Source organism: Callithrix jacchus, chromosome 1 (genome assembly GCF_049354715.1).
Source record: "Callithrix jacchus isolate 240 chromosome 1, calJac240_pri, whole genome shotgun sequence".
NCBI lineage: Eukaryota > Metazoa > Chordata > Mammalia > Primates > Cebidae > Callithrix > Callithrix jacchus.
In genome coordinates, this window is record NC_133502.1 from 114,763,378 (window position 1) to 114,790,888 (window position 27,511).

Sequence of the window (27,511 nt, forward strand, 5' to 3'; positions counted from 1 at the left end):
ACTAATTAGGCTGATCAGCAGCCAGTTGTTGGTCCCATAATATTCATTGCTGTTTGGCAAGGGGACAGCCGCCTTAAATCCTTCTGGATTTGATAACTCAATGCACACGTTCTTGCCTTTTGTCCATATTGCATTCTGAGATGATCACTTACCCAAGACAAGTTCAATTAGGATCAAGAAGACTCCAATCCATTCTAGGACTTTGGATTGTATTGTTGGGGGAAGGGAACCCTTCCACGTGTCTGCTCTGTGGTGGTATGATCCCAAAGCTTCCAGGGACCACAAAAAGGGAGTTTAAAACTGACACTGTGAGAGTAGAAATCAGGCTGGATGGTGGGAAGAAACATTAAGTCCTGGAGGCATCACCTGAGCCCTGAATCCAGTTATCCTTGAAGATGATGTATTTCTACTCTTTAGTATGAGTGCATCTCTTATCTTTTAGTATATGAGTCAGTAAACACCTTTCTTTTCCTGTAGGCCAATTTCAGTCAGACTTTTTGTTACTGACAACTGAAAGTCCTAACTTCAAGGATCCTACACATTGCTTCATAGCACTGGTCCAATGTGATGTTACTATTACTTCAGGGCTAACCTCTCTCAGTAGACTGTAGTCTGTATGCAAACAGCAGCAACATGTCATTTGTTCAGAGCTGCACTTCCAATACCTAGAACTATTGTGACCCATTATTGGTACTTTTTAATATTCAATGACTGAATAAATAACCCAAACCAAGTATTTTCTTAGCCATGTTCCCAAAGTTATTAATAAGTTAACTTTATGGAGCTATTTTTATGTGCTTGAAAGTTGTTTCAAGATGAAAATACATACATACAGATGTACATACAGTTGTGCACTTACATTTCTATATAGTAGTCATCTTCCACAGAACTAAAGATTGCCTGTGATCTCTGATATGAATGAAAACAATGCTCTTTCTCTGCTCTGTGAACCTCGAAAAAATCTATTTCTCTGAGGGTCTGTTGGCTTACCAGTGAAAAGTGCTGTCTTCAAGGTAGATATTTGTGAACAGTAGTCTCTCGGTAAACAGAAATGTTACTAGTACAAGGAACTAACTAGAGAACCAGAAGAGAAGAGAGAACATATACTCAGTTCAAAACCAAAGTGCTTGCATGGACAAAAGCAAAGGCCAGGGCTGCATAACACTGACATTTTTATTAGAATTCATTTGTAACAAATGGAACTTGTGTCAGCAAAGAACTGATTTTCATACAGACTTCTTTCGCCACCAATGTAACGAAGTAAGAAAATAAAAAGCACGCCTTTCATTCTGTAAAACATTTACGCGTACTACTAATTAGAGGTAATTGTATTTTTTTAACAAGCCATTTTACAAGTTATTTTTTAAAGTTTTTCAGTCTATGCATCCAAAACGAGAGCAAAGAACACAACTGTTATTATCTTTGTAAAGACACTCCAAGCTGGGATGGCAAAGCCACATAACGGATGGATAGAATGGATCTGTAGCCTTCTGATCTCTGCTGGAGTATCAGGGCACCCATAAACCCAAAGGGAACCAAAACCCAAAAAGAAAAACAAAAAGGGGATTAGAAATAAAAGGAAGGACTTAAAGTAAAACCGAAACTAAACAGGAAAGAAAAAAATACGTGCATTTTTTCCCTTCCTGTTTCTATGTTGTGTTATTTACATACACACAAATGAATTTCCGAAGCAGTTTCTTACAGATGGGTTCAAGTAATATCATTATTGGGTGTAGAATCAATAGGGCAGTGCATAGTACAAAGGTATAGAAAGTGCAAAGTTCCCTAGAGGCCCTTCCCTCCCCTGGCTGTCCTCGCCATTGTCTAACCATGCAAATCATTTTTAAAAAAGAGCTAAAATAAAGTTCTGTACAAATCACTTTTTATATATTTTGATTTTTTTTTTACCATTGTAACTAATTACAAAATTATACATAACTACACGTACATAGGTAAATAATAGCACCGTACTGGTTATGATGATGAAAATAACTGGAAACTTGAAAGCTTGTGGTAATGGCAGATAAAGATGTTTACCTGGGAAATTAAAACTTGAATGTTTGTACAGAAAAGCACAGAGTGGAATGCACATCAATGACAGTAAGGGAGTTAGTTCTAGGAACAGCTCCTGAACAGTAAGATTCCTGCAATAGTCTCCGCCTCATTCGTCTATGGTATGCATCCCATTCATTTTCTTCTTCTGATTATTGTCATCTTTCCCTCTGCCAAATGGGCAGTTTTTGTTTCAGGGAGAGAAGCTGCTCATTGGCCAGTCATTTCTGGTGTGCAATGCTCCATCAGATTCTACATGTCCAACAAGGCATGTCTAGATGAGGCAATGTCTGTCTGACCCCCTTTGTTTAACTTAAAGAAAATTATAGCACTGAGTAATCTGGCACTTGGATAAATCTCCAAAAGATACAAAATAAAAGAAAACGATAACAGACCCACATAGTGCACATTCTTCTCTGGTTCTGATGTAGGTTAGAGAGTCTCATTCTGAGGTAGCCTTCTAGATACTTTTTTTTTTTTAGTATTATATATATTTTCTTTTTTTCTTTTTCTTTTTCTTTGTTTTTTACAAAAGTGCTCAAATACAATGCTTGCAAGTGTTTGGTCTCTTGGATTTCATTCTGCTAGCAATGGGAAAATGTGGAAAATAAAAATCCTTCCATGCAGAACATCCATGAAGCTAAAATTAAACCAAAGTAGTATACTCATACCAAAACTCTTTAAGAGTTCCTTGGATATTTTGAGGATTATTTAAAATCATGTAAAATGTGGCAAACTCATGCCATCATCCATGGCTTCCTATAGAAACTATGTTGGAAGAATTGGGGGATATATATATATATATATATATATATATATATATATATATTTATTTATTTCCCCTTTTAGAAAAATCCTAATGGAATATCAAATATATTCCCAAGTTGCCAATGATACTTGTTACTAAAATAAGTTTGGTGCAGTTACTGCATGTTCCAGAGCAGATTTGGAAGGGAATATAAATAAAACAAGTAGCTTTTTCTGATGTTGACAATTATAAAAGGAAGAAGGGCCCTGATTATCCAAGTGCTTTGGGCTGGTACAATCACTAACATCCCCGACCTGGCTGAAAACTAGGAATGCATATTATTCAAAGAGTTTTTTGTACATGTGGTAAACAGATAATGCTTTAATAGAAAGAGTAACACATACGAACAGTGAATGGAAATACGAACCAAAAGCTAAAAGGAAATGCTATTAAAATAGGCATCAATTATAAGGCACTCTAAATGCAAAACTAAAACCAAAACGAAACAAAGTACAGCACTTCCCAGGAATGCTGTATGCCACAAAATGTTTGACTGAACAGAGTAACATGAATTTGGCTTTGCCCCTGTTACATATCATAAATGCAAATTTCATAGCACATACTATAGACAATATACGATTGAATACACTTTTTTTAAACAACTTGATAGCTGATATATTACAACATTCTCCCCTCCTAAAGGGATATGCACTGACCTTTCCCACATGCACACCTCTTAGCTATTTAATAATTTTTATTGCACTAGAGTGTTAGAAATATTGAACTTCGTTGGAAGCCTGGCTAACGAAACAGAATTTGTGAATATGATTGGGTTGGCGGGGGAGATTGGGTAGGAAGTTAGGGGGTGAGGTTTGACAATCACTGATGTGCATTCCTCATTTCCCTTAAAAACATTAAAGTTTTGTGATATTGAGAAATACCAATGTGTCATAAAATTAAGAATAGATGGAAAGAGATGTTTACAATAGCTTTTCTACATTTAAAAAAAAAAACAAATAATGGAAGAACTGACTGATAGCTATATCCGTTTTTTTGTGTGGACATACTGTCTATATATACATAGACACCCTTATAAAATATGGATATATATGTATATATGTTAGCAGCAACTTTATACTTTGCGCCTCCCTGTTGATTCCAAAAACAAAACAAAATAATAACTCTCTTTATTTGAAGAGAATGGGTACGTTCTCACCAATCAAAACTGAACAGAAGTATAAAAGTAATATATCTGACGAGACTCATACTGTAGATTGAGTATTGCACAAAAATGTGCAAATTTTCAAATTATTTGAGATTTCTACAGCAAGATATTACAGATAACAGTTCTACAGCTTAAAAAAACCTACAATTTGGAAATAAAAAATGAAGTTATGTCACTTTTTTAAAATCCACTTTATCGAATGATACATTTTGTTAAAAAAAAGTTTACACAGTTAGAAATGAAGCACAGGTCAGCAGTATCTTTACAATGCTAAAAAACTAAATCAAGGACTTTCTTTTTAAACATCCCCCCCACTTTCCCCCTAAAATGTTGTTATGAGCAGTATGGTGGGAAGGGGTGATGTCAAAGCAGAGTCCATTTCATGGTGAGAAGCCACACCGGCAACATCTTGCCCTGAACTGCAGCCTTCTGGCAATTTCTCCTTGCGCCTTTCAAGCAATCCTGAATAAGATGGTGGTTCTTTGCTGTGATGTCTTCTTCCCTTGATTTTGAATCCTTGAGGTATCTGTAAATAAAATCCTTCAGATGCCTCATCAGTCAGGATTCTCTCCATAATTTTTCAGGTTAGATTATTAAACTGTGAATTCTTGGTCCACCTGTAATAATTTGTTTTTAATTTGTTTTGTGTGTAATAGTCCCACTAAGTAGTTGTTAGCTAGAAGTTAAGAAGGACTTCTCAAGTGCCCTGTATGGCTCAGAAGAGACTCCATGGATATTGAAGGGCCTGTAGTAAAAATCCAGAATGGGTCAGGGGTTTCTACGTTGCATAGTGGTCAAAGCTGCCCAGGTACTCTAGTGCGGCTCGATAGCAAAACTGATACTGATCCTGTAGGAGTCAAGGAATGGGGAGAAACAGAAGAAAGGACCATGAGTATATTTCAATAGAAAAATAAACGTAAGTATTGGGTAACAAAATTACATCTATATAGGGGCCAAACTACTTTTGTCAATCGATCTAATCCTATGACCAGCTCGTTGTAGTGAACAAAGAAAATTAGCCACATGGGGTGTTTATTAACCTCACTGATCAATTTGACTAAAATTATCTTTCAATTCCAAGCAGTGGTAGGTTGGGTGAACACTACCTTCCCAGACAAGTGTTTTCCAAGTAGTAGTGCACAATTACCACCAACTGAACACATAAAGTTCTTACGTGCCTTATAAGCAGTTAATAATGAAAGTCATCTTTTACAGTTATCTGCTTATTTGTGTTAACTAATTCTAAATTTAAATATTTAAAATATTTAATATTTGTGATAACTTATTCTCAGTTGAACTATTTCTCAGGACAAGCTGCCCTGAGAAAAATCTGGATTTATCTTCTGAGCTACTGCCAACAGAATTTTGAATTAAAGAAAAATATCATTGGACAGTAGAGCCTGCACTGAGAATTACTCACAGTCATTTATGATGTTCATATGTAAGTGAGAGACAGCCAAAAGGTAGCTGGTGCGGCACACCAGGCACACAAATCCATTTACACAGGGCACTGAACTGCCAAGCTTTTCATTCCTGAAAATGGCATCACAAGATTGGCTGCCCATATCAAAAAATACCTGTGCATTCAGCCCAATTCTGTGTGATTGCTAGCTGTCTTTTTCAGAAAGGCACACTAAAATCAAACAGTATGAAACATGGCCTTTTTCAGACAAGAACACTATCATATTGGAATAAGTCGAAGCATTATTGGAGAGATGGAAAAATTATGATTTATAGATCTCTTTAGGGATGAGAAAAAGTAGGATTTTTCCCCATAAAAGAAACCTATTTTCAGTAGCCAATCAGGCTGAAAGTAGATAGTTTCTATTTTGCTTAAATGTGCATTTTCGTACAATGAAAATGGTAATGCAAAATAAATGGTGTTTACTTTCCTATCTTGTCACAGTAAGTTGCTTGCCTAAGTGTTAAGGCTTTTTAAATGTCCAATTTCCTTCTGTCACCCGCAAGACCCATTAAGTTTGTCAGGCTGACACAATGTTTTGAGTATTGCAAGTCAAATAGTTGCACTACTTTGAAATCAATGTTTGGAAGATACTGTGGATGATAAATTGAGGAACACATATAAATTGTAGAATTTGGTGGCCTTCTGCAGGACATAAACTCTATCAGTAATATTATCTTTAGATATGAATGCTTAAGAGACCAGACTGGCTCAATCATGAACTCACATCATGATGAGAAATACCTAAATTTCCATATTAATTATTGGCATATAAAATGAGGGGCCAATATAGTATCTGTAGGCTTATCCGGAATCAAAATGTTTTTAATGGTCATTGTTAAGACATGAATATAGAGCAGCTGATATCTCTGTAGGCATACAAAAGGAGAATGGAGAAGTTAAAGGGGCTGAGATTATATTATGTACTAAACATTATGCTTTCTGTATATTTCTATATAAATATATACTATAGGAATATGAATATGATGAATTTGGTGAAATTGCCATTTTATTGGTCAAAAATGGTCCAATAGCTCAATTTAACATAGCTCAATCTAACATAGAATCTCACATAATTTCTGTGGCAACACTAAGACATTGATAATCTCACCCTATTTAAAAAAGGAGGGAAATGAGTTTCAAAATTATTAAACAGTTTGATGCTTTCCCCACAGTATGTATTGTCTGGTGTTGAGAGAGTTTGGGCTCCAGGAGGTCCCGGCTAGCAAAACGTAGGCTCTTGAGATGTGAAAAATTCAATGGATTTTCTCACCTCTGTTTGTACCATGGCTGGCCGTTGCGTTCTTAACATTTTGACAGTCTGGAAGATATCTACGACTCCTTCATATCTCATTCTTTCCAAAACAATGCTTAATGTTATGAAGACTCCAGTTCTTCCTACGCCAGCGCTGCCACAATAACAAAAGCATCATTACTGGGTGAGATGCTCACAGTCTTGGCCACATTTGCTTGCGGGGTGGACATACTGCTACCGGCTTCCACATTCTGTGTTTCTCCACAGTGTGGAATGTGGAAGCTGGTAGCAGAATGTTCAGGAAAATGTGGCATCGTATTCACCAAATGATTACTCTTGGGATAGTGAGTTATAACAGCATGTGATAGTGAAGGTGGAGGGATTAGGAGCAAGTCTGATAAAAGTCTTTTCAATAGGGACTTATAACATTTTAGAAAGACCAAGGAAACATAACAAATAAATGAAAAAAGAAAGGGTAAACAACATACGTTCATATAATTCATGGAGCTGCTAAAATTTAGAACTTGCCTCCTTAACATTTTTAAAGTATGAAATTCAGAACAAGGTGAATGAATTTGGCATCTTCAACTTTTCTAGCACTTTATTCACTTTTTATAGTTAACTAAAATACATATGTGATGCCCCATAACCTAGACATATTTATTTATAACTATTCAAATGTTCAGATTGGTTTTATGATGAGAAGATTCTATAACAGTGTGTGTGTGTATGAGATTTTCACTTTGTCTTCAGGAAAGTTTATGATTATCCTGTAAGTGTATGTACAGATAAAGTAAATACTACATTGCTTTCGTATTTCTTGAGACTTAACAACTTTCAACAGATTCTCACAGGGGTCTCTAAATCTTAAAAAACAATGGTTAAGAGCCACTGATCTCTAAACTTATGTACCGTTTTTACATGATCAGCAACTGAAACCCTCGGATCCTTTCTACCACATTAGAAAGGTTTGGAGTTTCTCTCTGCTGTCTTAACTGTTTTAAGATAATTCCAGAATCTTCATGTCAGCAAGAAAGAAAACTAATTCATTACTTTTGTGCATTTAAGAAGTAGGAAAGCATCTGGAAGTTGAGGTAATGAGGAAAACGGTGAATACTCTGAAAAATCCCTGTATTTTTGGATCCAAATTAAACAGCATGTGTAACACTTGGGCATGGGCCGTAGAAAATAGATGGATTCATTTACTGGAGGATGTAGCTGACAGGCATATATAAATAGTGTGTCCCTTTATAAATGGGATTTCTATACTCTAAACAGAAATGTTAAGTGAGCTTTTAAAATCCATGGGCAGACAGTCTTTAAGAAGTGCTTTAAGATGTCCAGCAGCCGTGAAACCCTTTGTTAAGGTGAAGCAAATGACCTTGAAGGTCCATTTTAACCTTGAAAGTCTCTTTATGAGAAACTGAGATACATAATCTCCTTGCTGAATGGTCTGGGTACTCTAGAGTCTATCTTAGCATGATTTGATAACTTGAATGTAATAAAAACATTGGGTTTCTGTCTTTGTATTAAGTATTTTGAAAAAAAGAATGGACAAGTTTTGAAAAAAAGAATGGACTTACAAGTTTTAAATTTATTGATTTTTATAATCTTAGTTTAACAAGTTGTAAATAAAAGTATTTTCAGAAGTCTTCTATGGATACATCTATAAGGCATATGAATCACAAGTCATAGCATTATACTAAAGGGATATTAAATCATTTTATGAGAAAAGCAATGAGAACACACATGCAAAAACACATTTGTGTACCTATACATATGAGGATGCCTAAAGCTAAGAATAGGTAGTATTAAATTAAAGATACTCTTTTCCTAAGAGATTATATTAGAAAAGGTCAAATTAGCATTTGGGCAAATTATGAGTAAAGTCTAAAGAAATATCCTGGTAATTCAGTCCCAATATAAAGCATCTACTTTGCCTAAATACAGCCAGACATACATTGTTTTATTGTGCTCTACCTTATTAAGTCTACCTTATTAAGCTTTGCAGATACTGAATGTCTGTGTCAATCTTGCACTGAAGAAGTATATTGGTGCTATTTTCCCAGCAGTACATACTCAGTTTGTGTCACTGTGTGGCATTTTGGTAATTCTTGCCATATTTCAAATTTTTTTATTATTATTGTATCTGTTATAGTGATCTGTGATCAATGATCTTTGATGTTACCACTTTGGTTTGGGGTGCCATGAACCATGACCATAAGACAATGAACATTTAATTGATAAACGTGTGTGTTATGACTGCTCCATCAATCAGCAGTTTCCCCATCTGTCTTTTTCTCCTCAGGCCTCTTGCATCAAACAGCCTTGTTGTGAGTGCAAAGTTCTTAAAGGAAATTAAAAGTGCTACTCCAGTGAACACAGGAAGGATAAGGAAGTAGAACAGCTTTCCTGCTGATACGAAGAAAGGTCTGGACGGAAGATCAAAACATTTACAACATTCCCTTAAATCAAAGCCTAGGCCAGTACAAGGACCTAAGTCTCTTCACTTCTACAAATGATGAGGTGAGGAGGCTGCGGAAGAAAAGTTTGAAGTTAGCAGAGGTTGGCTTGTGAGGATGAAGGAAGGAAGCCAACCCTATAACAAGTGTGAGGTGAAGCAACAAGTGCTGCTATAGAAGCTATAGCAAGTTATCCAGAAGATCTAGCTAAGATCATTGATGAAGGTGGCTACATTAAACAACAGATCTTCAATGTGGATGAACAGCATTATGTTGCATGAAGTTGCCATCTAAGACTTCCATAGCTACAGAGGAGGAGTCAATACCTAGCTTCAGAACTCAACAGGCTGACTCTCTTGTTACAAGGTAATGTAGCTGCTGACATTAAGATGAAGCCAAAGCTCATTTACTGTTTTGAAAATCCTAGGGCCCTTAAGAATTACAATTAATATACTCAAGTGAAGGGAAGAGTTACACATCCCTCACTTTAAGTCAAAAGCTTGAAATAATAAGGAGGGCACGACGAACATCAAGACAGGCTGAAAGCTAGACTTCTTGTACCAAATAGTCCAGTTCCATAAATGGAACAAAAAAGCATGGATGACAATACATCTGTTTATAGCAGGGGTTACTGAATATTTTGAGGCCACTCTTGAGACCTACTGCTCAGAATAACAGATTCTTTTCAAGATATTACTGTTGATTCACAACATAAGTTGTCACTGAAGAGCTCTAATGGAATGTACAAGGAGATACGTTTTCATGCCTGTGAGCACAGTACTCATTCTGCAGCCCAATATATCAAGGAGGAATTTCAACTTTCAAGTTTTATTTAAGAACATTTTGTAAGGCTATTCCTTCTATAGATAGATAGTGATTTCTCTGATGGGTCTGGGCAATGTAAACTGAAAATTTCCTGGAAATAATTTACCATTCTATCTGCCATTAAGTACATTTGTGATTCATGGGAAAGATCAAATTATCAACATTAACAGGAGTTTGGAACACATTGATTCTGATCTCATGGATGACTTTGCGGGGTTGAAGACTTCAGTGGAGGAAGAAACTACAAAAATGGTGGAATAGCAAGAGAACTAGAAGTGGAGCATGGAGCATGAAGCTGTGAGTGAATTGCTGCAGTCTCATGATAAAACTTGAATACATGAGGAGTTGCTTCTTAGAGACAAGCAAAGAAAGTGGTTTGTCAGGATGGAATGTACTCATGGTGAAGATGATGTGAATACTGGAAATGACAACAAAAGATTTAGAATAGTATATAAATAGTTAAGAGAAAAGCAGCAAGGTTGCAGAGGAATGACTTTAATTTTGAAAGAAGTTCTACTGTGGGTAAACTATGAAACAACATTTCATGCTGCAGAGAAGCCTTGAAAAAGAGTCATGTGAAGTGGCAAACTTCATCATCTTCTTTTAAGAAATTGCTACAGCCACCTCACCCTTCAGAAACCACTACCGTGATTGGTCAGCAGCCATCAACATCAAGACAACATGCTCCACCTCTACCAGCAGAACAAAATCAGAGGCTCAGAGGATGGTAAGCATTTTTTTAGCAATAAAATATTTTTTAAATTAATGTAGGTACAGTGTTGTTTAGATATAATGCTACTGCACATGGTATGAACTGGGAAACAAAAAATGTATGCGACTCCCCTTATTGTGATATTTTCTTGTCATGGTCTGGAACTAAGCCCCCATAATATTTCTGAGGTGTGCCTTTATTTAATTTCTTGTGGCACTTCCTCCATGCTCTTTGGTTGGTTTCCAAAAGATTTCAATAGTTTTTCATATGATATAACATGCCTGAGAAACAAAGGATGCTATATGGAACTTTAAACATCAGGTAAGATAACTGAGGTCCAGAGAAACTTCCCTTTAAGCTAAATATAATAGGATTAAGACTGGAATACAGATATCTTGAGATCCTGCCTTCTATGTCATTAAGAACTATACTTTTGATGTGCTAAAGGAAAAAAAATATTTTTTAATAAACTCTGTCAAGAGTTTCACCATAAAAGGTTTAGCAATTTAGATAGCAGGTTGCTAGAACTCTCTATTAGTTTAAATAAAAGTAGGTGAATTATTTTTGTTTAGAAGGTTTTTGCATAGCAATTTCCAAAAACACTAAATTTATGGTGAATGTCTGAACCATTTACTTGCTATTTCTATTAACTTTAATGACTTGAGTAAAATGCTATAGGAACTATTGAAAATAATTAACTTGAAGGTGTTTCATTTTCTGATATAGCAAGAATTTTCAAGCAAATTGCATTTTTAACTGAGGTACCAGAGTAAGCACTTATTGACTGGCAAAAATTAGTATTGTCATTAAGGTTTGATAGCTATTCATGGGTTCCTCACAAAGACAAACACAGGAGAAAGATTGTTATCAGTGCATGGCTATGAAAGCTAAAGCAAATACGAAATGTATAACAGAATAAATTATTACTGGTGGGGGGTACCACCAATTCCTGTTAAGGTAAAATTGGTAATTTGGTTTGTCTTATAGGAAGCAAATTTTGGGAATATACATTTTTTTCCTTTGATTATTTTCACAGTTATCACTGCTTTAATCACAAATGGAAAGCCACCATTTTTGAATTGTAACTTACCTGCAATGGACTGAAATGGGTCCATCTTGGCCAAACTGCTCTTTTGTTTTATGGACTTGGCCGATGAAGTCAATAAAGCCTTCTCCGGACTTTGGCACTCCTTGCTCTGGCCAGTCAGTGAACTGGAACTGCCTTACTGTTCGGGACTGGCCGTCCTTTGGAAGGAAAGCCATATACCCGGCCACAAATGAAGATGCCAGGAGGATTTAGCAAGCGCATAGACCACAGGAGCAATCAATCATCATTTTGTTTCCCCAAAAAATAAAAGGGCAGAAAATGTTACTTAGGAATATGTTTAACTAGAAACTTAATTTAACTAGAAACTTAATTATGTTTGTGTCTTATCTGTCATGAACACCGTCCACACTCACATACCTTTAAATCACAAATTTGCTTTCACAGCAACCAGTTAAAAACCTGGTTCTCCATTAGTAAATAGCCACATAGTACCCCTATTAGCAAATGCTTCTGAGACCCAAAGTTTGGGTTTGTAACCATTGATCATGTTTGCATTTCTTCCAAATAGAATATATATATATATATACACACACACACAAACACAGACACTCCATTTCAGAAATTTCATAATCACTTTGTAATATTGAAAGGAGCACCCAGGCATGTCTTCCAGACTAGAGCTTTTGCAGCTGTCATAATAACCTCACATCTGCTGTGCTTGCATATTTCTAACATTGTCAAATGACAAATAGTGACATTCAAAGGATCTGACACAAACCCAGTAGTTGCTGTTAACCTAGGTGCCCCCCATGTCTCAGAGGAATACAATTTCTAGTCATGGCAGGGGACATAGCATGAATCATGTGACTGTGCTGTTACGTGGGAAGTAAAGCATCCCTCAAGAAGACCAAGGACTATATTAGCAAACAAATGCCCTTTTCTGAAAAAGAACTCTCCTTGGCTGACCACAAGAGTGGCAGTCTGTGAGGGGCTGAAACATAGATAAACCAAAAGGCAGAAATAAAAACAAAGCCAGATGTAAGAGGAGTCTTTCTTTCATAGAGTGATTAGATAAAACTACTCTGACTCATGAAGTTTACATGGGTTGAAAAGAAGCCACTAAGGCATTTCTTCTGGAATTTTAAGGTGTTTCTAGACACACAAGAAAAGCAGAAGGGAGCCTCTATTTACAGAAACAGGAATAATACATTTGCCTAGCATCCTTCTCTTCTGATCATCAGCAGAGACAAATAATCCAAGCCTAGAGGGACTGATCTCATTTGAAGAGGTCCTACTCCCAAATGCTCTCTTCTGATTAAAGAAGCTTCAACCTGTTCCTCCTTTGTTTTTGTTAACTAACACATCTTTCCCCGTCATTCACTCATTGAGAAAAGAGAGGGTCTCAACATGAGATGGGCACTCATCAACTTGCCTGGTGGTTTTCACAGGCACATGGCAGATTCCTGACTGACATTATTTGGAGATGGACATAGGAAGATGACACTAAGTTTGTGCTAATACTGAGAAAGAGAAAAGTACTTGTCCCCATAGCTATCTTGTGGATGGTTACCTTGGAAGCATGATTTACTTCCCTCTGTTGCTGGAAAACATTTGGAAAGCACAGGAAGGAGAGCCAGAGGCTAGGTAATGCAGATTTATTCCCTGAATGTCCTGGGGATTTCATTTGTGACTACAGTTACTATTGTGTGCGCAAATGCCTTCCATTTGGACAAAAGATCGCCTGACTTTTTTTAAAGGTCACCCACTTAACAATACTGTAATTTTCAACACAGAATTTCATATCCAGCCAAACTAAGCTTCATAAGTGATGGAGAAATAAGATTCTCAATAGACAAGCAATGCCAAGAGATTTTTGTCACCACCAGGCCTGCCTTACAAGAGCTGCTGAAGAAAGCACTAAATATGGAAAGGAAAAAACCAGTACCAGCCACTGCAAAAACATACCCAATTATAAAGACCACTGACATTGTGAAGAAACTGCATCAACTCACAAGCAAAATACCCGGTAGTATTGTAATGACAGGATCAAATTCATACATAACAATATTAACCTTAAATGTAAATGGGCTAAATATTCCAATTAAAAGACACAGACTGGTAAACTGGATAAAGAGTCAAGACCTATCAGTGTTCTGTATTCAGGAGACCCATCTCATGTACAAAGACACACATAGGCTCAAAAGAAAATAATATTTACCAAGGAAATGGAAAGCAAAAAAAAAAAAAAAAAAAAGCCAGGGTTGCAATTCTAGTCTCTGATAAAAACAGACCTTAAACCAACAAACATCAAAAAAGACAAGGAAGGGCATTACATAGTGGTAAAGAGATCAATGTAACAAGAAGAGCTACTGACCCTAAATTTTTATGCACCCAATACAGGAGCACCCAGATTATAAAGCAAGTTTTTATAGACCTATAAAGAGAGTTAAAGTCTTTCATTATTATTGTGTGGGAGTCTAACACCCCAGTGCCAATATTAGATCAATGAGACAAAATGAACAAGGATATTCAGGATTTGAACTCAACTCTGGACCAAGCAAACCTAACAACAGACATCTACAGAACTCTCCACCCCAAATCCACAGAATATACATTCTTCTCAGTACTGCATTGCATTTATTCTAAAATTGGCCACCACCTAATTGGAAGTAAAACATTCTTCAGCAAATGCAGAAGAACAGAAATCAGAACAAGCATTCTCTCAGACCACATTGCAATCAAATCAGAACTCAGTATCAAGAAACTCAAAACCGTACAACTACATGGAAACAGAACAACTTGCTCCTGAATGCCTACTGGGTAATTAAGAAAAGGCAGAAATCAGTGAGTTCTTTGAAAGCAATGAGAACAAAGACAAAATGTACCAGAATCTCTGGGACACAGCTAAAGCAGTGTTTAGAAGGAAATTTATAGCACTAAATGTCCACTGGAAAAGTGGGAAAGAACTAAAATCAACACCCTATCATCACCATGGAAAGAACTAGAGAAGCAAGAGCAAACAAATTCAAAGTTAGTGGAAAACAAGAAATAAGATCAGAGCAGAACTGAAGGAGCTAGAGACACTAAAAACCCTTCAAAAAACCAATACATCCAGGAGGTGGTTTTTGAAAAGATTAATAAAATAGGTATATCACTAGCCAGACTAATAAAGAAGAAAAGAGAGAAGAATCAAATAGAAACAATAAAAAATGACCAAGGGAATATACCACCACTGATCCCACAGAAATACAAATTACCATCAGAGAATACTGTAAACATCTCTAGGCAAATAAACTAGAATATATGGATAAATTCCTAGACACATACACCCTCCCAAGACCAAACCAGGAAGAAGATGAATCCCTGAATAGACAAATAACAAGTTCTGAAATTGAGGCAGTAATTAATATCCTACCAACCAGAAAAAAAAAAGCCCAGGACAAGAAAGAATCACAGCCGAATTCTACCAGAGGTACCAAGAGGAGCTGGTACCTTTCCTTCTTAAACTATTCCAGACAACAGAAAAAGAGGAACCCCCTCCCTACTCATTTTGTGAGAACAGCATCATCCTGATAACAAAAGCTGGCAGAGACACAAAAAAGAAAATTTCAGGCCAACATCCCTGATGAAATTAGTGCGAAAATTCTCAATAAAATACTGGCAAACTGAATATAGCGGCACATCAAAAAAGCTTATCCACCATGATGAAGTCGGCTTTATCCCTGGGATGCAAGGCTGGTTCAATATATGCAAATCAATAAACGTAATCCATCACATAAACAGAACCAATGACAAATACCACATGATTATCTCAATAGTTTTTTCAGAAAAGGCCTTTGATAAAATTTAACACCTCTTCATGCTGAAAACTCTCAATAAACTAGGTATTGATGGAATGTATCTCAAAATCATAAGAGGTATTTCCAACAAACCCACAGCCAATATCATACTGAACAGGCAAAAGCTGGAAGCATTCCCTTTGAAAACAGGCACAAGACAAGGATACCTTCTCTCACCACTCCTATTCAACATAGTATTGTAAGTTCTGATTGGGGCAATCAGGCAAGGAAAAGAAATAAAGGGTATTCATTTAGGAAAAGAAGAAGTCTAATTGTCTCTATTGGCAAAAAACATGATTGTATATTTAGAAGACCCCCAAGGTCTCAGCCCAAAATCTCCTTAAGCTGATGATAAGCAACTTGAGCAAAGTCTCAGGATACAAAATCGATCTGCAGAAATCACAAGCATTCCTCTACACCAATAATAGATAAACAGAGAGACCAATATTGAGTTCCCATTCACAATTGCTACAAAGAGAATAAAATACCTAGGGGGACAAATAATAAAGGATGTGAAGGAGCTCTTCAAGGAGTACTATAAACCATTGCTCATGGAAATAAGACACAGACAAATGGACAAACATTTCATGCACATGGATAGGAAGAATCAATAGTATGAAAATGGCCATAATGCCCAAACTAATTTAGAGATTCAACGCTATCCCCATCAAGCTACCATTCACTTTCATTCACACAGAATTAGAAAAAATGACTTTAAATTTCATATGGAACCAAAAAAAAACCCCACATAGCCAAGACACTCCTAAACAAAAAGAACAAAGCTGCAGGCATCATGCTACCTGACTTCAAACTATACCACAAAGCTACAGTAACCACAACAACATGATGATACTACTACAAAACCAGATATACAGACCAACAGAACAGAACAGAGGCCTCAAAAATAATGCCACACATCTACAACCATCTGATCTTTGACAAACCTGACAAAAATAAACAACGGGGAAAGGATTCTCTGATTAATAAATGGTATTAGGAAAACTAGCTGGTCATGTACAGGAAACAAACTGGATCCCTTCCTTACACCTTATACAAAAATTAACTCAAGATGGATTAAAGACTTCAATGTAAGACCTGAAACCATAAAAACCCTAGAAGAAGACCTAGGCAACACCATTCAGGACATAAGCATGGGCAAAGGCTTCATGACTATAATGCCCAAAGTGATACATTGGGATCTGATTAAACTAAAGAGCTTCTGCACAGCAGAAGAAAATCATCAGAGGGGGAGAAATTTTTTGCAATCTGGTCTTCTAACAAAGGCCTAATATTCGGAATCTACAAAGAACTTAAACAAATTTACAGGAAAAAAATAACCCCATCAAAAAGTGGGCAAAGGATATGAACAGAGACTTCTGAGAAGAACAATTTATGTGATGAACAAACATACGAAAAAAAGCTCACTATCACTGGTCATTAGAGAAATGCAATTCAAAACCACAATGAGATACCATCTCATGCCAGTTAGAATGGCAATCATTAAAAAGTCAGGAAACAACAGATGCTGCAGAAGATGTAGGTAGAGAAGTAGAAAGCTTTTACACTGTTGGCAAGAGTGTAAATTAGTTCAATCATGGTGTAAGGCTGTTTGGCGATTCCTTAAGGATCTAGAACCAGAAATACCATTTGACCCAGCAATAGGTATATACCCAAAGGATTATAAATCATTCTACTATAAAGACACATGCACACGTATGTTTATTGCGGCACTGTTACAATAGCAAAGACTTGGAACCAACCAAAACGCCCATCAATGATAGACTGGATAAAGAAAATGTGGCTACTATACACCATGGCATACTATTCAGCCATAAAAAAATGAGTTCCTGTCCTTTCCGGGAACACAGATGAAGCTGGAAACCATTATTCTCAGCAAACTAGAACAGAACACCAAACACTGCATGTTCTCACTCATAAGTGGGAGTTGAACAATGAGAACACATGGACACAGGGAGGGGAACATCACACACCAGGCCCTGTTGGGGTGTAGGGGGATAGGGGAGGGATAACAGGAGAAATACCTAATATAGATGACGGGTTTATAGGTTCAGCAAAGCACCATGGGATGCGTATAGCTATGTAACAAACCGGCACGTTCTGCACTTGTATCCCAGAACTGAAAGTACAATTTTTTTTAAAAAAAGGAGAAGACAACAGCAACAATAACAACATCAAAATACTGTATTCTCAAGTTCCAGTTTGCCTCCTAAACTGGGAAGTTGAGATTAGAAACACTCCAGGAGCACAAACAGCAAATGTGGTAGCTAAGAAAATTATACAATCACAGGGAGACTTAAAAAAATAAATCTGAGCAAGTTCTACTTTCAACCTTGTTTTGTTTTTGTGATCAGATTTAAGTTGGGCATGTGTGGAGTAAGACATCTCTGCTACTGGTGGGTCCTGGTCCCTTGTTTTTATCACCAGGAACAGTTGGTGAGTTCACTCAAAATCCACTTACTATTTTCACTCACATACCTAGCTTCAAATTCTGAAAGAGCTTGATTTTTTTTGTTTTTCCAGTGGGGCAGATCACCAAGGCTTGCTTGCCTGGGCAACTCACACTGGAGACCTAGAGACTTAACTGCTGCCTTGAATGCAGTCACCTTCAAAATAGTTAATAGGACTTTCTGGGATTAACAGGTCTGTCACCTAGGCAGTCCCCTCCTGCTAACAAGGTTAGCAATTTCTCTTTCACTTAAGGTCAACAGCCAGGGCCAGGCTTTGGGGATTAGCAGACTGTCTCCAACCATAAGTTTGGAGAAAGCTGCTTTCCAGGGAAAACAATGGATCAAGTAAATAGCTCTACCCTGGAGTTTTATTCAACCCACCCACTATGACAGTTCCAAACACAAGGCAGGTCTTTTTTTAACTGACCTGGTCTCCCTTAAGCTGTGTTTGTAATCACCGGTTGAAAGTGGCCAAAGACAAAGATATTAGAGTTTATACACAGAACATCTTACATCAGGGCTGAACCTTGGACTCAACAATCTAGATAAGAAATGCAGAATGAAAATTAGCTAGCAAGGGTCGTGGGAGCACAGCTCTCATGGACAGACACATTAGCACACTGAGGAATAAACCATGCCAGGAATCAAATTAGAATGCGCAAAGCTTGTCAGATTTTTCTGAAGAATGCCATTTGCTCTGCAGTTTCAAAATCACACCAAATTAACCTCTGGGTCCATATGACCTAAAGGGCTTTGCAAAACAACAACATATTTACAGCCTCAAGTAATGAAGAAGTCAAAAAAGCTCCAAAGAGAATGAGCTGAGAAGGTGAATGTAAGCACAGCCAACCAATCAGTAAACACATCCCAATACAAACACTCGCCAAGTGCATCCCCAAGGTTGAGCTGCCAGATGTTATGTTTGAATGAAAGCCAAACTTAGGTTGTGAGAAAGCTTGCCAGACAGAGGAAAAGTGACTCTTACATATTAAAAAAAAAAAAAAGTTCTCCAGAATGAGTGATTTCTTTTCTCTTTGGGACAATGGTCAAGTGGCAAATGCTTCTCCCAGAGAGAGAGGTATCTCTTACACTGCTTCTCAGCTAATGGTTAAGAATTGAACACTGTGCCAACTTACCCTGGCATCTGTGACCTTGAATTCCCTCAGGATATACTGTGGCATGTTGTACTCAGCCATGGGATCCACAACAAAGTACTGGTATCTTGCAGACCTTTCTGCTGGCCAGTACTGATGACATTTCTCCTAAAAGGAGAGAAGATTAATGTTAAACTTTGCAAGCTACGAAGAAGATTTTGTATATAATCTACCTATTTACCTATGTATCTAATTTATTGCTCCCATTAATAAAATTTCTAAATTCAAAGTAATTCCAATTGCATATGACTCATTTTCTCTTTGAAACCATGAGCTCCCCGAGAATAGGAAAACCTTTTGGTTCAGTATTTGCCCATGGCGTCCCGCAGAGTACCTGGCCGATAGTAGCTGCTTAATATACACGAGTTGAATACTTTGAAAGGATGAGCATCTTCATACCTACAAGTTATCCAAATAATTACATCAATCCTCGGACAGTGCTGGCCATGACGATAATACACTGCACCACCGTGGTTTGCAATGAAGAGAACCACCAGTCTGAACACACAAAGAAACCTCTGAATTGATTTGTTCCAATCTTTCTTGTCAAGGAAACAGGGGCCCCGGCCATTTTACTGGCTTGGCTAAACCCTGCAGAGTCAGTGGCCACATCAGAGCCATTCAGTTACTTTCCTAGTCTTATATTCCTTTTGCTCTCTCTGGGGGCTCTAAATGTTAGGCTTTAGCTGCACTTCTACTATGTAATTTACACTAAGAGGGGATTTATCTGAAGCAAATATGAAAAAATGCTTACATCAAGTGAATCTAAGAGGTGTCTCAAAATAGTACAGTAGTAGTAATAGTAGATAATTTAAGTATTTCTAATATTATTTTATGCATATTTCAGAAAGAAAAAACACATTTTTTTAAAAAAGGGGATCTGGGACTACCAGATTATATCCTTAGAAAAATGATCTAACTTTCCAAAACTTTATTCAATGGGGTGAAAGGCAGGCAAGTAAGAATTCGCCTCAGGAATAAAAGTCAAAGTGCCTTCATATGGGAAGAAATGATGGTACATTTGTTCAGGAAACTTGAGCCTGTGCAGAATAAAAGGAAGGAAGAATATGTTGAGAGTCAGACATAAGTCAAACAGGGACAACTGCTACTCATTTGTCTCTATGCTAGTGCCACACTGGAATCAAATCACTGGACCTTTCTTTAAAACACACAAATTTAAAAACTTCACGTGGCTTTACAAATTTAGAAACTAACAGGGAATAATGGATGGTCTCGATTCTGTCTGGCAAAGAGTTATTAAAGTCTTCATTTCTCCACAGAGTAAATGTCTTATGGAGGCCACGCACTTACTCTGCCCATTTCACGCAGCTTGGTGAGCATCACAACGATGGTGGAATTGTGTTCCCAGAGCATCCGCCAAAAGTCTTCGGTGGTCTCTGCCAAGGGCCCCTGGGTAGCGATATACGCTTTCTGTTGTCTGAATCACAGAGAATGAAAAGAATGTGTTAAAGTGTTTAGAGAACATGGAAAAGCTCATACCTGATATACAAATATCAACCTCATAATAAAAAATGAAAACATATTCTTAATGCAATAGCAGTAAATTTCCGCGAAGATTATATAATCAAATGAGAGCATTTAATACATTTTGGGGACTCTGCAAAATAAATTGCTTGTTAATGTTATGATGTATGTCTTTATCATTTGACTTTTAGTGCAATGCTAATAGCTCGATTTCATGTGTCATACAAATCACTTAAGAAACACTTAGATGTGCAGCTTCATTTTCTAGAAATTACTCTCACAATCTATTAAATTTCTAAAATATGGTACAAAATAGATTCTTTATTAACTCCTTACAAATCCAACTGGCTTCTGAAAGAAAAGTGCAGAAGGCCAGATTAAACACTTCATAACTACTGCTTCTTACTCCTACCCAAAATAATAAAAAAACAAATACCAAGGGACTAAATGCTGACCTATGCAGAAAAATAGCTTTGAATGGAGATGAAATTTATTCTAGTTTTAAAACTAGGGCGCATGTAAATATCAAGGCTTTGGATAGTCAGAGGAGCAACAGTAGATACCTGTATCCATCAATAAAACTGGCATTGATGTAATCAGATCCTTCTACTCCACGGATAGGCTGCAGGCATACCCTTGTGGATTCATATGGCATAATATTAACAAGGCGATTTTTGAATTTATTACATGGAAGATTGGCACTGATAAATCTTGAGGTGTGAGCTTTTGAGCTGGCTAGACGCTATTGAATAGAAAAAAGAAACCAACGAAGATCATTTTCACTATTGTTTAAATGTAGTATACCCCAAATTTCCCTTTTAGATATAAATTTTCTGTTTAAAGTAAATGGCGATTCAAATTGTACCTCTTTTCACATCTACCCAATTACTCCCTATAGCCTATTGGATTTTTATATATTTTCTGAAAGTATAATCTCTCAATTTAAATTAGGAGACAGAAGGGCTCAGGGCATTGTTATGAAGCTATGAATAAAAGAGGAAAAGGAGAGGGATGTGTTTTATAATCAGACACCTGAGGGGAAGGTCAAATTAATTTTGTACTTCACGAATTTGAAAGGTTAAGAAAGTGAAGGGACAACTCAAAGACAAACCAAGAATGACTTGCTCCTGAAGAACCACATCCCATCCAATATCTTACCTTAAATTCAAGCTCCATTCCTGTGACATTCTCTCCTGTTTCTATTTGTGTCAGCTTCTGAATGTAGGCATACAAGTTTCTAGCTGGCACTTCGGTATTTCCACAAGTCACTGCTTCTAACAGTGCATCATGGATAAAGATGTATTGGTCTTCTGTTTGAACCATGTAATTCCTCTGGGCTCTCATTAAAGTTACATGGCCATAAATATCTACAGTTTTTTCATGCTTTATTCTTTCTAACATGGCATCTATGACGATGAAACAACCAGTCCGGCCAACTCCCGCACTATGAGGAAAATAAAGAGAAAAGCCAAAATAAATCTATCAGAAAAATCAATACAAAACAAAAGTATTTTTATTATTCTTATTAACTAGACCTTACATCCATTACTTCTACGCAAATAGCTATTGTGATGACTTTGTAATACTTTAAAGCCAAAAATATTATCCAGGCATCATAATCAGAGGGCAGGGAACAACAGACTGGGTGAAATTAGTTTAGTTTTAAAATGTAAAAAATATTAAATCCGTAGTCACTATAGTTATTGATCATGCAATACAAAGTAGACATTATTTTGAAGTCTTTTCAAGTCGTGAAAAAAATACGAACATTTGGTCTGTCTGAATTGAGAAGATACTTTTATATTTTGGTCCAGATCTGAGTAGGCTATGGTTTTTACAAACCCTCTCAATCTATTTTAGTTCTATGTACAAAATATAAAGATTGTTTTTACAGTCTCAAGCTAAACCTCACCTATTTCCTATTTATCATAACCCTTCAGGCTGAGGACACTTATGTGTCATGTATGGTCAATCCAAAATACTTTCGCCTCCTGATCACCTGTGTTTATCAGGCTGGTAATCAACAGCAATAGGTATATATTACCACCTTAGAAAACCAGCAACAGACAGCCTCCTTCATTTGCTACTTGCCATCTTTCCTATCATCTGTGTATCTATGTATTCATTTGTCCATCCATCATTGATCTATCCACTTCTTCATTCAATGAACAATGAAGTACTCTGCTAAGTGAAGTAGGGGATACAGCAATAAAGATGACTTAGATGCTATCTTGAAAGAGCTCAGAGTGTGTCAAAGGAACATAACACTCCGTACACAGCTATTTCTAAGACGAGAAAGAAAAATGATATATTAGTTTTGTGTATGATGTGGCATTTGAAGTAGGACTTGAAGGACAGGAAGGATGAGGAATTAAAGATGCTATAGCATGAAAAAAGATGGATGGCTTTTGTAATCACACTGATGGCTCTGGGAGCTACAAGTGAAACTTTTCATAGATCTGCCAAGGCACCAGTGGCACAGTGCAACGAAGACACCAGAATTGCAAAATGAATGAGTTAATGTTCACCAGTGTGTCTGTCTCAACTGAAATGGCAGTTTCTGTTTGGTGTCAAGTGGCTGCAAGGCAGTAAGAGCGTTTTTTTAAACAAAATAACACCTTTATTTAACTTCTGAACAGTGGGTATCAAAGCTAGCTTCCATTCAGGAGCTCTTTGGTTTGTAGACTGGGCTAACTGGGAATCTCTGATATAACCAGTATTTTAAAATAGCTTACCCTTTTTTATGTCCTATGCCAGAGGGCTCTTGAATACTGATGCTAAGACTCCAAACCCAAGTATAAATGCACACATTGACATGATATTAATACATCATGCAAAAGCCTTCTGAAACATAGTCTTAAGATGACAGCACATACCTTAGCACAGACCAATGATCCATAAAGTCTCATTTTATTTAGTTGGTTCTAAACAAGCCTGTTAGATGGCAAATTTTCCCTGACATTCCCCATTCCCACCTTCCCAGGCGGTTTTAATCACCCTCTGTCTCAGATCTCTTGGTGCCCTCAAATACCCCTCTTCACTATAGTTGAAACCAATTTATTTTATTAATTTAGGGTAGCCATCCATAAACAATAGCAATCATCTTGAGAGCAGGAACTGCACTAAAAAAAAACTGTGTGTGCCCTACACAAAGCATATGGTAAGTGTTCAACAGTGTCTGTGAAATAAGTAAACAAATTAGTGACTGGCTTGAGAGGCCTCCAGTAACGAGCAGTCCATCCCGGTAAGGTAAGCCTACATAGGAAGCAGGACTCTTCAGTCACTTCAAAATCCTACATCTGACAAGGCTTTGGAACTAAGTAAGGAGTATCTGAGGACTGCTCTGGATAGTGTTTGATTGGGAATAAAGAGACAGGGAAAACACTTTATAAGTAGTGTGTTTGCTGGTCTCCCGATATGCCATTGGATTGCAGTTAAACCCAAGTCAGACTTAATCTGGAAAAGATTTGTCTTTCTGGGTTTCTTTCAAACCCTATGTTTGGCAGGTCCCGAGAGTAACATCTTTCATTCTTTCTGTGTTATCTTTCTAAATTGTCTTCACTGCAGCTGTGCAGCGTTTCTAATTGGACACAGCTTTATGCCGTTCTTCCCATTGGAAATCACACTGTAAACCTTATAACTGAGCCCTATATATCACATCAATTCTAGATAATGGCAGGACTATTTTCTCAAAATATGCATCAGGGACCATTCAAATGTCTGGATGATGCATGGTTCTATACTCTGGCAGAAGGATACTACAGGATCTTGAAAAACTGGTAGGAATAACTCCAACTCTAAACAGTGTCAACCTTTTCATAATGGTGATTTTTTTAATCCAAAAAATAAGGGAAAAAAATAAAATATGTGTTTGAGTCCAAATCATGAATTGTGGGATGAAAAGAAGTAACAGAGGCTATGATCGAACAAAACCTGTTTTTTTTTTTCCCCAAAAACTCAAAATACTGTTAACTGCCCAACCTTGCTATTCATCTTGAAGATAGGGAAGGAGCTAACCTCTGGAACTTAATGTGTTACCTTTCTTCTATGGTGAAGAATTCTTGAGGGACTTCTTAAATATTAAATGTATGTTTTAGTTTGAAGCAAAACTATGAGGTTCAAGCTACTTCTTCAGATATCAATGGCTGTGTGTCCTTGACAAAGTCACTTAACTCCCTCCTTATTTTCCCATATTTCCTAAATCATGATAGTGACAATTAACTCTCGTTAATTTTCTATTGAGTCTAATTATCCAGTAAGTCTTAAGGCGAAATGAAACATACCAAGTGTTTTGCAAACATAATGGAAGAGTAAGTTATTTCTAGGTACAAACTCCATTTTAACATTCAGCCTATAAAGCTGACAAGAAACAAGCAATGTAATGCTGGGAAAATTATGATAGACTTACTTCCAAAACATTTGACATTTCGCTTTTAAAATCTTGCTTTCATCTACTCTCTCAAGCTGCTCTTCCTTTTCTCTGCCTTCTTTTCAGTAAATGTGCCTTATATCTGAGGAGCTGTCTGCTTTCATACTTATCTTCATGGCAAACGAGATGGCAGTCAAAGGCCTTCCTACCACAGTGGTTGGCGCCTAAGAGGCATTCAGCAAATGTTGGTTTCCTTTCCCCTTCTCTGACTCACAACACTGGGGAACTGCCCTGAAGTCCTACAGCCATCCATGCCATGCCTGGATGGCAGAGCAGACTCAAATGCAGATTCTGAGGTGTTAAAATTTAGCACCCTGTTGCCAGCACCCCCATGGCTTCACAATGTTTTCCACCATTTAGGTCAGCAATCATTGCCAAATATGGTGACTTTCTTGTAGCCTGCTCTTCTGTAATACTCCATTAGCAGCATTTGACTCTCCCTAATGCAGATTCCTTGAAAAGCCTTTTATCCTTGGTTTTAAGGACACTAGTCAAGGGAGTATGGGAAACATCAGATACTCCCTTGGGGTTAATGGTAACAGGGGTGGAGATTGTGTAATTACTTGATTCACAAAATAATCCAAAACAGGTAGTACACAAAATCAGCCCAAAATAACTATATCATGATCCTGTATCATGGTTCTAACAGGGTAGAATTCCTACCACATTTGAAACTGAAATCAAAGATGAACTCTAAATGTCATCTTCAGAAATCTATTGGCACCTGTTCAGACTGTGCCTCAGTATGTTTAATTTTTTTTTAATCCAATGCTAATTCTCTATCTGCTTCTCCAGATTCTTCCATCTGTATCAATTTCTCAAATTACATATCTCTGTCAGTCCCCAGAATGTGGATCATGCCTCCAAAGTTCTGTCCTTTCTCTCAGTAGTAGTCTCCAAAGGATTCCTAAAGTGATGGCTCTCTTTTTCAGCACAAGTGGAGACTGGTATTTTAAACTGTCTTCAAGTACAACAAAAAGATTCTAAGCACCGGGCGCGGTGGCTCACGCCTGTAATCCCATCACTTTGGGAGGCCGAGGCGGGTGGATCACGACGTCAAGAGATCGAGACCATCCTGGTCAACATGGTGAAACCCCGTATCTACTAAAAATACAAAAAAAAATTAGCTGGGCATGGTGGTGCGTGCCTGTAATCCCAGCTACTCAGGAGGCTGAGGCAGGAGAATTGCCTGAACCCAGGAGGCGGAGGTTGCTGTGAGCCAAGATCGTGCCATTGCACTCCAGCCTGGGTAACAAGGGCGAAACTCCGTCTCAAAAAAAAAAAAAAAAAGATTCTAAGCTTAATCAGCATCTTCTCCTTTCATATCTGCTCCTCCCACTCTTAGGCTCTCCTTGACACTTAGGTTTAAAATTGAAAAATCATCTTAGTCGGTTTTTGCCTCTTGCCCCGCCCAATAATAAATTATAAAGTGCTATGGATTCAACCTCTACAATTTTCTTCAATTATCCATCAGTGGTGTGTTACAGCTAGCAAAAGCCAATCTCTACATTTTCAGGGATTATTTGCTGGAATAAATATATTAAAAATAAAGGTGATATTCAAAACTCATCATTCCTTAATTGTTTCAAATTATTGTATGCTCTTGAGGTTAAAAACATCATATACAGTAGTCTCCTTTCATCTGTGGTTTCGACTTTTCTGCAATCTCAAGTTACTTATGGTTAATCACAGTCTGAAAATATTAAATGGAAAATTCCAGAAATAAACAATTAAGTTTTCAGTGATATGCCTTTCTGAATAGTGTGGTGAAATCTCATGCCTTCCCTCTCCATCCAGCCCAGGATGTGAAGCATCTCTTTGTCCAGTGTATCCATCGTATACAGGCTGCCTGCCTGTTAGTTACTCAGTAGCCATCTTGGTTATCAGACGGACTGCCATAGCATAGTAGTGTTTGTCTTCAGGTAACTTCAAGTTACTTAATGGCCCCAAAGTACAAGAGTAGTGATCCTAGCAATTTGGATATGCCAAAAAGCAGCTGTAAAGTTCTTTCTTTAAGTGAAAAGGTGGAAGTTCTCAATAAGAAAAGAAAAAAATTGTATGCTGATGTGGCTAAGCTCTATGGTAAGAATCAATCTTTGTATGTAAAATTGTGAAGAAGGAGAAAGAAATTCATGATTATTCTGCTGCTGCACCTGAAACTGCAAATGTCACCACCATGGTATGTGATAAGCACTTAGTTAAGATGAAAAAGGCATTAAATTTTGGGTGAAAGACACGAACAGAAACATGTCACAACTGATGGCAAGTTGGCTTGGTACTCTCCAGGAATTCAGGCATCCATTAGGGATCTTGGAATGTATCCCCTAGGGGTAAGCGGGGAGTATAC

The 27,511-nt window shown here is 37.2% G+C and overlaps 1 protein-coding gene across 50 annotated transcripts in view; it reads right to left on the reverse strand.

Annotated features, from left to right (window-relative positions):
- Positions 1–1,155: 1,155 nt before the first annotated feature.
- The window catches only part of PTPRD (protein tyrosine phosphatase receptor type D), a 2,336,513-nt gene continuing 2,310,157 nt past the window's right edge, over positions 1,156–27,511 (reverse strand). For all 50 annotated transcript variants that reach the window (XM_078368970.1, XM_035293431.3, XM_078368938.1 and 47 more), the window contains 7 exons: positions 21,894–22,179; positions 21,299–21,477; positions 20,562–20,688; positions 19,233–19,358; positions 11,832–11,986; positions 6,761–6,896; positions 1,156–4,872 (listed from right to left, as the gene is read on the reverse strand). In XM_078368970.1, the coding sequence (XP_078225096.1) occupies positions 4,804–4,872; positions 6,761–6,896; positions 11,832–11,986; positions 19,233–19,358; positions 20,562–20,688; positions 21,299–21,477; positions 21,894–22,179 (1,078 nt within the window). In that variant the 3' untranslated portion in view covers positions 1,156–4,803. The remainder of the gene's footprint in view (positions 4,873–6,760; positions 6,897–11,831; positions 11,987–19,232; positions 19,359–20,561; positions 20,689–21,298; positions 21,478–21,893; positions 22,180–27,511) is intronic.